The 12094-nt window shown below is 45.5% G+C and overlaps 1 protein-coding gene across 31 annotated transcripts in view; it reads right to left on the bottom strand.

The window, feature by feature from the left end:
- Positions 1–12094, bottom strand: part of LOC108022350 (protein muscleblind) — a 168357-nt gene that overhangs the window by 96489 nt on the left and 59774 nt on the right. For 19 of the 31 annotated variants that reach the window (XR_007764029.1, XR_007764030.1, XR_007764031.1 and 16 more), the window contains 2 exons: positions 7856–8478; positions 7231–7263 (listed from right to left, as the gene is read on the bottom strand). Coding sequence is in view for 27 of the 31 variants with exons in the window: in XM_050887812.1 (XP_050743769.1) it covers positions 7231–7263; positions 7856–8044 (222 nt within the window). In the remaining 4 variants the exon portion in view is untranslated. The remainder of the gene's footprint in view (positions 1–7230; positions 7264–7855; positions 8479–12094) is intronic. The other 12 variants (XR_001768039.3, XM_017091217.3, XM_017091219.3 and 9 more) reach the window with 1 other exon arrangement.

Here is a 12094-nt window from a genome sequence, read left to right as displayed (position 1 = left end):
TAAAAAGCGCAAGTTGCTCCATGGCGCGTGCAACTCGAAGGCGCTGCTTGCCGCATGCCGCAGCTTCATTAAAATTGCAGCAGCCACCAGTCAGTGAGAGAAGTAGAAGAAAGCCGAGGGGCGGCCAGGGGCGTGGCTCTGGGAGGCGCAGGCGAAGTGCCACCTAGATGGCCTAACGACGTCAGCACACAATGGAGCGCACAATGCGGATGTGTGCGACAAAAACATCAGCAGCAACAAAACTGAAAAGTAAAAAATAAAAAACCGAAACGGCAATAGAACATTCCACAATACACCCAAACGCCAGAGGGCGCAACCAGAGGGGGCGTGGCAGGTCGCGGGCGGCAGAAGAAGGCAGCGCGGACTTAAAGGCGGCAAATGACGTTGGGTCTAAGTCGAAGACGATGGCACACAGTGGGTTAGAAGCCACAGCAGAGCAGGTTGCTTGGAAGGTTTGGAAGTATAATTTATTTTTTGATAGGTTTACCAATATGTAAATACTAAGTTATAAAAAAAAAATATTAAAAGATTGAACGCAGTTGTTGGTTCACAATATAAGAAAAACAGTTTTTGCATTAGTGTGAACGGACTCAAATAAAAGAAAAAATGTTCGTTAGTGTGAACGGACTGACAGTTGAAAATCAAGCGAAACTTAATTTTATTAAATACATTTTCTATGATTTTTAAAATACTTTTTATTTTCAGGACCCAATAAAATCCATTTAATTTCAAGAAGTATAGAGATTACTCCAGCATCCGACCCACTGTTGAAGCTAGCCCAAGATGCCGAGGACCCAGAGCGGCAAGGACAGCGACGACATCTCGCGTGACCTGAATTATTGGTGGCATATTGCCACTCATTGACTTTGCCGCAACGCCCGAGGCAAAAGAAAATGCGCCACTCGGCTGAAAGGAGCTGGGCGAAGCGGAGCGGGAGGAAGTGAAATTTCCCCATTCCGCGGAGAAGAAAGGATGCGGAATGCAAGGAGTAGCAGTGGGTCCATTGAAGGAACTTTAAGTTTGCTGGGCAAACAGTTTGCAGCGACCGGCTTTAATCAATTTCTCTTGAAAAATGCAGCAGCCAAGACAAAGGAACGAGGCTTCCAGGACCAAGGACCCTGCCGCCGTCCTGGCAGGGTGGTGTTCTGGTATTCTGGTGTGCTGGCATCCTGGCAAGCCTGTCGACAAGGCTGACAATTGTTTGTCGAGTTTGTCAAGCGTGGGACGCGAAATGCAACAGGAGCAGCTCCCACTGCACTGCACTCCGCCATCGTCCTTTTGCAATCCTTACAAATGCGACGCTGCTTTGTTTGTTTGTCTCGCTTTATTTCACCACTCGTCGACGACATTGCGGTTTAATAATGTGTAAAGTCAAAGTTATTTGATATACCCAAACAGACGCACAAGCGCCCACTTTCAAGGATGTACAGCCGCATGGCATATGGAGGACTCCCGGCCCTTGGTCCTCCTCCCTCCCCGCCGCAGTTGGTCTTTGCTCGAGTCCCAGGCGATGGCTTTTCTCCTTTAAATTTATTGGGTTTTCTGTCTGCCATTATTTGTTAGGCACTCCCTGCCGCCGCCCCTTGCCACACACGTCTCATTCGCCCGCGATTCCGCAAAAATTGAAAATAAATTGAATGACGTTTTTATTGATCTCGATTTTCGCTGGAAACGGTCCTAGTCTCGGCTTTTTTCCTGTCCTTAGTTTGACGCTTAGCTGTCGCCTGAGAAAAACAGGAAAGGAATCAGGCAGCCAAGGGGAGAGCTTGTGGCTTTAAGCAGGGGAGTCTTTAACGTCAAGTGGGAATTTATTTCCAGCCGAAGAGCAATTATTTGCATTTCATTTTAATTGATTTTGTGCTCGGCCAAAAATCCCATCGCTGTCGTTTGAAATTTAATTCACATCAGCATGATGATTTTAACATTTTCTGATGCCAAGGGACCATATTCTAATTATCACTCAAGGTGACAGGAAATTTCCCATTCCCTTTCCGCGAGTTTCCTGCTAATCCAATTCCAATCGACTACATCAGCGCCTTCTCATATTTTCCCACTTCTCCGCCTTAGTCAATATCCAAGACTCGAGTCACTCAAGAGTTGACGGGCCAACGAGTCACCTGTCTCCGGACTTTGTCCGTCTGATTGACACTCGTATGAATATGTAATCCCCCAATATGCCAGCGAAATGAAATTGCACGTCCAAAGCGAAAAATATTTATTTGTGAAAGTCACCGGCAGGGGGCGCTATTTGCATGTGCTCGCTTGACACTCTCCCGCTTGCTGAGTGCATTTAATGGGGAATTTCCCGGGGAACTTGCGACATTTTTCATCCAACGGATAAGGGAGGTCGGGGATGGGATCCCTCCCCACTCGCATTTGTATTCATCCGGCCGGGCATTAGTTTTTGTTTGCCTTTTGTCTTAGCCATATGAAAAGAAATTGGCGCCCGAACAGGGACCTGTTTGCTGGTCAGAACGGGAAAGTTGTTCCTCCTTCGGGGCTGGGGCTGGGGCTGGGGAGGGCCCGGCGCCCAAGTGCAATTTGTCAGGCTCGTGACTGGCTCAGGGAAATAGTGAGCGAGGAAAATGCTGCGAATTGCTGACTCCGGAATTGGGAATCCGGCAGTGGGTGGTGGGTGGTGGGAGGTGGGAGGGCGCCTCGCTCCATCTTGGCTCGCTTCATTTGTTGGCTTAAGTAACTTAACAACTTTACGCTTGCAACTCGCGTACGCGACTCCTTCGGCGACGTCCTCTTGTTTATATTGATAATGTGCCATTTATTTTATTTAAGGCATGAGCTGGCTGGCTCCTCGTCTCTCGGCTCCCTGGCTCGATTTGCAGTCACGTTCTGGGTTGCCAAAGGAGCAGCGACGGCGACAGGACGAATGAATTGTGTAGGTTTCAGCAACTGCGAAATGGCACTCCCGTACACCCGCACACCCGCACACCCGCACATGTGAGTGTGTGGCTATGCGCAAGGACATGCCACAACTTGCTGTTGCATAATGCATTAAGTGCTGGTGGGCGAAGCATCCTGGGTGGCAGCGGGAGTTGCTCGGCTGAGTTATTGACTTGAAGTTTGTTGCGGAATTTCCAAGTGCAACGTGTGTAAGGCATAACAAATTAGGCGCGCCCGGCAGCAGAATGTTGCAGCATCCCAAAAGGGGGTGTGGGCGGGGGCATAATGGCAGGTGAGGGGCCACAGACTGCACTCGAACCTGATTTCGGCGTTGCCCTAAGGCAATGAGGGAGTGATGCAGTCTTACGGCATTTAAAGTGGCACAAGAAGTTCACAAAGTGATGGAGATAACAAAGAAATCTTCAAGGATCCCCGATAGTAAAAACTTCAAGCAGGGCCTTCAGTTTGGGGGTCATACTAAACATTTTTTATATAAATAAACAAAAACGTGGTACCTAAGACTAAGGTATCTTTCATCTGTTTAGGGATCAGCGTTCTATGAGCTCTCAATAAAGTCCCTGCTTGGGCGCCATATATCATAGCCAGGTAATTGGGTAGAGAACTAGATTCGACACTACCGGTAGTCGCTTTAGGGATACATACTGACAAATCCCCTAGCATTCATCAGAACCCTCACCAATTACCAAAAAATATCCCATTTCTGGCCATTCGCAATCCAATTGATTCAATGACAACCGCAAAGTTTTCGCTCCTTTCCTCTAAATTTCCATGGCTTTCTTTCCTTCCTTCACCATTAATTTTGAGCAACTATTGATGATTCTGCTCTTCTTTCGCTTCCTCTCGTCGCTGTGCGCTCTACTTCCCAATTCTGGGAACTTTTATTTAAATTGGTTTTGCTCCTCTGGTTTATTTTGTACATTAAGTTGCTCTTGCCATTCATTTCTTCTGCCCGGCTGCTTATTATTATTATCGATTTCAGTGCTGCCCAGCAGTTCCTCATGGCGAGTTGGAGGAGCGAAACATAGATAATGGAATTAAAAATAATTGGACGACATTGAATATGTGGGTGAGCGGGCAAATCAGAGTTGCTTTTGCCCAAAGTCTGCCAGTTCCTGTTGTCTTTAAAATTTAATTACCAAAGTATTTCCGAGGCGGCCCGAGGCGGACCGGAAATTCGAGCGTCAACTACAAAATTGGAATAAACAACAGAAGAGCCCCGGGGAGGGACAAGGAGCGGAGATGTCAAAGTGGCCGGCATTGTTCTCCGGCCATCCATCCCCCTCTCCCTCCTTTGAGCGGAAGAGTTGCCATTTTCATTTTCATTTTCCTTTGCGGGGCGCCATTTTCTTTCATTCTTTCGACCATAATTTGCATGGCATGGGAGCTTGACTTTTGTCGGCCCTCCCCTCCGAGGAGGGAAAGCTGGCGCGAAAAATATGTTGTTTCAGCGGCGGTGGCCGTGCTGGCTGGGAAATATAATAGAAAAATAAGGTGCCACACAATATGGCCGAGAGCTTTACAGTTGGTTAAGTAGCAAAAGCGCGCGAAGCGGCGAAAGGACACGGCGGCAAGGGGCGCCGGATAAAGTGGCACCACCAGCCCAGAAAAACGCTCGCGAGGAGGAGTCCTCCGGAGCGCCAGCCTTCCACTTTCCCGGCGAGGCCAACGCCTGGCGCCCGAGCATGGCGTGAAAATTGTGTTGACAAGAAAATTATAAACCGGAAAATGTTTTATGTTGTGGCGGCTAAGCGATTTTTCTCATTCTTGCCACCTCCTCTCACTTTCACACTGATCATCGAGCCCTTTCTCCTGCTCCGGGTCGCTTCCCGAGTGGCTTTTAAAGTTTCAGCTGCTCATTGTGGTCAAATTAAATTGGGGGAAATTGCCAATGAAATGATGCCAATTTGCTGAAAGGGTCAGAGGTCACTAAGCGAAAGCGAAACGCTTGGCTGGGCTAAAAGGCGTTCAAGTTTGCGCAGAATGTTTTGTGAATACCTAATGGTAAGTGGGAAACCATAAACTGGGGAACACTAAGGAACTATTATTTTTAACAAACATTACAGAACAATTCATAAAAAATTATATTTTTATCTCTTTGTGTTATTACTTTAAAATTATAAATTTCTCTCGTTGTATACTTTAGAAAATCAGAAAAACTAAGCCTGGATAAGCCCTCCAAGCCCGGCATTGACCCAGTTTTCACTTGAAATTCCGCCTAAACTATTTCTTTCTATGGACCTGGCATTTGAAAGTCTACAGCGCAATAAATTAGTGTCGCGGCAATGGACAAAGTTTAAACACGGCCGTGGAACACGTGTATACACAGGCACACAATCAGGGAGTCGTGCATAGGCCTTTCGTCCTCGAACTGCGGCCTTATGTACGCACGGGTATACATTATGTGCTGGTTACTTGCCACGTTTAAGTTCGTTAAACATTTAAGCCCAGCTCGTTTTGTGTGTCAAGCGTACGAGTGTGTACGTGTGTAAAAACCCGGTGGGGACAAAAAGAGGTGAAAATGAGTGCAAACACACTCGCCTACAATTACAGCACTCAGCAGGGGCGAAGAACAACTGGGCAAGGAAAACGGAAAAGTGGAAAAGTGGAAAACGCGGCGGAGGAGGCTGTGGAAAACGCCCGGCGAACGAAATTGCTCGGCAACTTTACTGCATAGTTAATTAATAGGATAACACAATTAATTTGTGGGCAATGAATGTCTGAGCTTTATTTGCCCGCCCAGCTGGGCAAAAACTACAAGTGCCCAGGGGTCACTGGGTGTGTGTGTCCTTTCCGTCTCCGTCTCCGGCGCCGTCCCACCTCCATTTCCATACCCATCCCCCAACGTGCAGCTGCCACTTGCTACTTGCTTGCCGCACAGATGATGATGTGGATTCTGCAGTCAGAACTCGCTTATCACGCAGCTGTGGTCTCGGATAATTGCCAAAAGGCTTATGAGATTTCCAAGGCACGGCCAGAAAGCGGCCGAGAGGCACCCGGCTGACCGGCTGACCCGGCTCCTAATGATCCATCAAAGATAATTGGAAATGTTCGGGGTTAGCTTAGATTAATGATGAAAGTCGGACGTTGTCCGGGAACCGGCCGGAGCTATGAATATTTAATAAACATTCGAATTTGACACGCCTGAGATTGAGTCATAAGTGGATTTTAACTATTGTTGTGGTCGTGCTATCGTATGTGAACGCTGACTAATCTGAAGATAATTTTTGGGAACTTGGGAGAAAGAAATACCACAAGGTTCGGATATTAATGGCTATTTGACACTGGCTTAAGTTTTAACTAACTGAGGGGATTTATTTGGAAAACAATGTATTCGAATTTATTTAAATATTTAAGTCTGACGGCTATTAACTTTCCTGCTTGTAACTTTTAGCTTCTTCCTAATCTTTTTAACTACTCTAATAAATCGAAAACCTATTAAGCCCATTACAGCTGTTAGGCAACCAAATAAAACCTAGAGATTAGGGATTTCTCAGGAACAAAGGAAATGTTAATGTTCCCCTAATACATCCATGAAGTTCCAGAACCAAAAGATAAGTAAAGGACTTTCCAGTGGCTCAATTAACAACGCCTCTGTAAAAAACAGAAGTGGACCCAAGCCACCGAGCTACTTACGAACATCAGTTTTAACTATTGTTTGCACACTCGACTCAAGAGCGACAAAAGCTTCGCTGGGCAAGGGACGAACTATGCCCAACTTTGAGGACTCGCTTCGGGTTTTGTTGGAACAACAAAGGACGCTGCCCAAACAGGCTGCCGGCGACGCCTAAAAAGCGGCAACGAAAATTTCAAAACGTAATTTTTTATGCTGTCACAAATTTTGATAGTGAGTGGCGGAGCTAGCCACTATGCCGCCGCCCCTGCTGATGACGATGGCATTTTGTCAGCATTATATACTATACATAAAACACTCCACTTTATGTGGCCATTCTGCGGCGGTTGTTTGTTTTGTTGCGGGCCAGAAACAAAGAGCTTAATAAAGAAAGCACCAAACGGGCAACTTAATTTTTTCCCGGCCCTCCTGCGCGGCATTGTCCTGTGTTTAAAAGAAAGGCTTTCACCCTTTTTCGGCTCGCCCACCCTGCTAATTTGCCGCGCTGCCTTTTTGCGAGCAGTAAAAAATCAGGACAACGGAAACCTCTTTGCCTTTGATTTTATCTACCCTTCGGCAGGTTGCTTGTGTCAGGTTCAGGTTACGAGACGCAGGATATTAACGAGGAGATCAATAGCAGCGGGGGTGTCAGTATTCTTAAAGCTAAGTCTTAACTTAATAAGTGAATTTTAGAGCTTTACCTTGAAGTTGTCCATGTCTAGGAGTTGCGCGGCCTAGAAATCACTCGAGTGGTGACAAACGGTTTAGTTATTCAGTTGGTTTAGATAACGTTTTGTTTGGTTTTATGGTTGACACAGGGAAAAGGCCTTGAGATTTGTTCTTACACTCATTTAAACCAATTAGTCGGCCGGTTTTCGCTGTGTTCTGGGGTGTGATAGGGCTGGGGGTTTCGACGGGAGGTGGAACTCTCTTATTGTAAGCCAAGCCAAAGCCTCTACTCGGGACCCAAGACCTAAGCCTCAAGCACACTCACGCACACAATGCTCAAGCTCAGCTCGGCGCCTCAGCTGCGATTATGTAATGTATTTATTTGGTAGGCACTTAGAGAGACAGCCACTAATATAGAGTGTATAGATATATAGAAGCACAGAGATACCAAAACGAAAATGGAGTTCAAAGCACAAAGCACAAACAACAAAAGCGAGACAAGATCAGTTTTCGTCGAGGCCCTGGACGGGGTTCGGATTGGATCGTATCGAATAGTATTTGGTGGGATGAGAAATAAAGAGTCCTAGGCTTACGTCTACGAGTCACACGAAGCAATAGGGGGTTGGGTGGGCTCTGGTTCGATTCTGGGGTACTGACCTTGATGCTGTCGTAGCAGGCGGTGACCTTGCCGTTCTGGACCTCCACGTTGGCCGGGGGGTGGGCGAACTTGCACTCGGTGTCCTGGCGCGAGCACTTGTTGCGCTGGAACTCGCGGCAGACCTCCAGTTGCAGCCAGCGGGAGTCCTTGCCGTTGAGCAGGCTGTTCATATTGACGACGTTGGCCATCGTGTTGGGGGTATAGATATAGAGCTAGTTGCTGATTACGGATCTGGGTTAGCTGAGTTTATGTGGTTTAGCCTAGCGACTAGAGAAAGTATTTCTTTTTGCTTTACTGGTTGCTCCTCTCGCGACACGCACACACAAAACACTGGGTTCGGGAGCACAGATCAGCACCTATATGGTATCGTGTGTACTATATAGCATAGATCTATGGCAGATGTGGTATGAGTTCAGTTGGTTTCTGGTTTTACCGATTGTTCGTTAGCGTTTTGTGGAGTACAAAGCTTTTGGGGGGTATAGCTGGTAGCTGGGCTATAATTTTGATTCAATCGAACGCCTATTAAGTATTTAGATGTGTGTGTGTATATCTATAGATAGACGCAGCTGTTAATTCTTATTATTTTACTGCGTTGCTTGGGTGTAAGCTGATTTTACATTATCTGAAATGAGAGTAAGAGAGAAACAGACTTTAGGATCGTACCGACTTGGCTGACATTCCAAGAAAGAAACAGAAAATGGCGAAAGACAGAGACAGGTACTCAGGGAGAGAGAGAGAGAGCGATTCTAGGTATGAGGTGTGATGGGGAAACTGATCATGTTTGTATCTTAGGTTTAGGGTTAGTAATGCGCAGGTCGTAGGTGTTATGGTTATGCAGAATGCAAGGCTCAAATGATAAGTAACAAAAGACAGTCGACAGACACAACCGCTTCACTAGGAGCACTTAGTGTAGATTGCTGCGATAGTTTCCTAGGCTAAATGAGCGAATGGTGTGCAAAATAAAAGTTCTCGTTCCATACAACTTATGATATAGTCACTAAAAATAGTTCGCCAGATATACGCAACAGATATCTGGTGTATATAAGTGGTTCATATATGTGGAGCGTGAGCAGCGGTCGGCGTCCAGTTGCAGCTTTCTGGAGGGGATCTGTGGCGGGGTTCCAGGACAGCCAATCAGCCAATCAGCCAACAGCTAAACAGCCAGGAGCCACAGCCATAGCCAACTTAAGCCTAGCCCCTAAGGCAGTTCAGCGCAATGCACATAGACCAAATAAAAATTAACACTACGAATAAATATTACCAACTAAAGTGCACTATGTTCGCGGAGGCATATGTGTGTCCACGTATCTCCAGGCCCGGCCCAGCGGTGTGTTTAGCAGATTTAGAGGTATATATTTGTTGTATCTTAGCCAAGCAACATTCAAGAGAGAGACACCGCCGGCGAGAAACTCACTTATACGTATTCACTTAGCAATTTCTTTTTATAGCATTGAAATAAATTGTTAAACGCACTTACCGCTCAGTTAAGTATTTACTTTATCTCAATTTCGATTAGTCAAATACTGCAAAAAATTAATTATATATGTGGTATTAAGAGAAATGCATGGGGAAACTGTTACTCAAGACAGAGAGGAGTGTGCAGTGGCAAATTTCGAAAATCCAAAGGTGATTCAATCATCGGTGACGGCACACAATCTGGTATTTATATTTTGTTGTTATTAGCATCTCAGTTGTGTTTGTTTGCCTTCCCCTGCGCTGTGTTTTGTTTGATTTGTTTTTATCTCACTTAGTTTGCCTGTTGCAAATGTTGTTGTAATCGTGTTTGCCCTGGTGTGGGGCGTCCGTGTGTCTCAATCTTATCTTATCGAGGGCGGCGGTATATGAATCAAAGTTTTCGAAAGGAAATCTATTGAAGCGCTCTTGGGCTTCTTGTTTTTGTTTAAGCTAGTCGGGTTGGGCCTGTGACAAAATCGTGGGGAGTGACGGACTAATTTTGCAATCGAAATTCAGGTGAATTGACAGAAGGTGGCGATAGGCCTACTTGTAGTTCGAAAAATATACATTACATATTACACAAGAGTGTAAACATCTTTGAAAGAAATTGTAATAAATTCCCATTAAATACTTGCTGGAATCCACATGTTTCTCAATTTTAATTAGCATTCTACGAAATACCCAAAATTCACTATCTGGCATTTTGGCATTTAGAAAGATATCGCGCCGACACACCGACAGTAAATTATCTCAGCCAAGTCAATTCGGAAGATACCAGCGAAGACAATTAATAAACTTTATGGAGTACGCACACACCGACCGTATGCTATCTAGTTTTTGTTAGTATACGGATTTGCGGATACGTCCGCATGATGTCAGCTGCAAATTGCTTTTCCGTATTTCAACTCGATTTCCAAAGATATAAATTGTGACTTAATTTATGAGCTGAGAAATTGAAGCCCCATGTGCGCGTGTGTGTGTAAGCTAATGTTTATGGCATGTATTAAAATAATTCTTGAAAACTTTTTCGGCCAAAACGAAGAAGAAGCGAGTGCCGACCACGGGAAAAGAACACGCAAGTGAAACAGACAAGCCGCCCACACGCCGGACGTGGCCGGGGATCAGGCTATGTGGAATACGCAGCAGACATCATAGCCAACAGATACAGATACAGATACATTCACAGATACAGATACAAGTACAGAAATCGAAACAGCGCCAGAAATTAGCAGCCGTGTCATTGACGCAGTCGAAAATTTATGGCCAGAAGCGGGTGTGGAAAACGCTGCCCGAAAATAAACTTCCCAGTAGTGTTTAGACGTGAAATTGGGCCAAGAATAATCGAAGGTTCTCCTGCCTGCGCGGTTGTGCCCGCATACGAGATACATATGATGTGTGTAGTGCGCGGATCGGTGCATCCGCCGACCTACAATCAACCTTCAGACGCCGATCTCTCGGACCTAAGGACACGCGCATCTCGCATCGGTTTTCGGTTATTAAAAAATCATTAAGAGAGAAAAAGACATAAAGCCGACGACAAAAAACGATGCAAATTGATGTAGACCCAGACCCCAAAGACAAACAAGTTCAACGAGTTTTGGCCGTAGGTTTTGTTTTCTTTTATTTTCTGGTTTTCGGTCTCGTATCAGAAGTGTTTTGAAGGTTAAACTTGCCGAAAAAGCACTCTGAAGAAGCACTCTGAGAATCGGAGAAACCAGCCGCCGGGGAGAGAGTGAAGATCGAGCAGAGGAAAACTTTTAATTCCGAGGCTCTTAACGCAAGTCCACTAAATATTTGTTCACATTCGCATTTCGTGCTCGACTTGGACCCCATGTTTATGTAAGCTGAGTCAACACAAAGGCAGCTGTTCTGGCCGAATTTTGGGGCAATCCTAATTGCATCTGAACTGTGGACTACATTCCCTCGTTTATGGCTTTTCGTTTCCATTTTCTCCTGAAGAACTCTGCTTTTGGGGAGCAGAAAGCCCGGGGGAGTTTTGAAATAATCGAAAATATTTTATCTGCAATTTATGCGCGAGTCTTCGGGGAGAATATCCATTTTTGGGGGTACCAACATCACAAAAATAGTTTTTTCTGATTCAGTGGCCTTATCAAGAACTTTTACTCGATAAGAAAAATATTTTAAGTTCCCTTTCCAATTATATTCATTTCATAATTTATTACAAAATAAAATACAGATAGTAAGTAGCTATTTGATGACTAAAACGATTAGATTATCGGCTGGAGATCTGCCCATTAAAAGTCGTTTAAGTAACTATAGTTTATGGTTTGTTTTCGAGGTTCAACTTGAAATCGGTCGCCGTTCTATTACCTCTTTTACCTAGCCAAGCCACCCCATCAATTATCCGTTCTCAATAAGTTAGGCGACCATCCATTCCGCAACACACATGCCCCATATATTACGAAGCCCCATACACACAGCCCAAAGCGAGAGCGTTCTGCTGATAAGGCGGCTACCCAGCAAATAGAACGCTGCAGTTCGCAGTTGGCTGTGAAAGCGCATTGTGTATTTCGTGTTCGCCATATACTTTTTATACTTTTAGATATGCGACTTTTGCGGAGCGAAAGCATCGACTCGAGCGCCGCCGACTTACAGAGTTATGACTAAAGCCATACACAAGTCGCTGCGAGCCCCTCGGAGGGCCAGAAACAACGGCGAAAAGCCGGCCTCCGGCCTCGTCCCCCGGCGACAAGTTAATGCATTTAGAGAAACATTTACGCAAGCGAAGCCGTATCAAAACATCGGTCAGTAACCGCTCTGCA

This window comes from Drosophila biarmipes, chromosome 2R (assembly GCF_025231255.1).
Source record: "Drosophila biarmipes strain raj3 chromosome 2R, RU_DBia_V1.1, whole genome shotgun sequence".
NCBI lineage: Eukaryota > Metazoa > Arthropoda > Insecta > Diptera > Drosophilidae > Drosophila > Drosophila biarmipes.
This window is presented reverse-complemented; position numbering and strand designations above follow the sequence as displayed.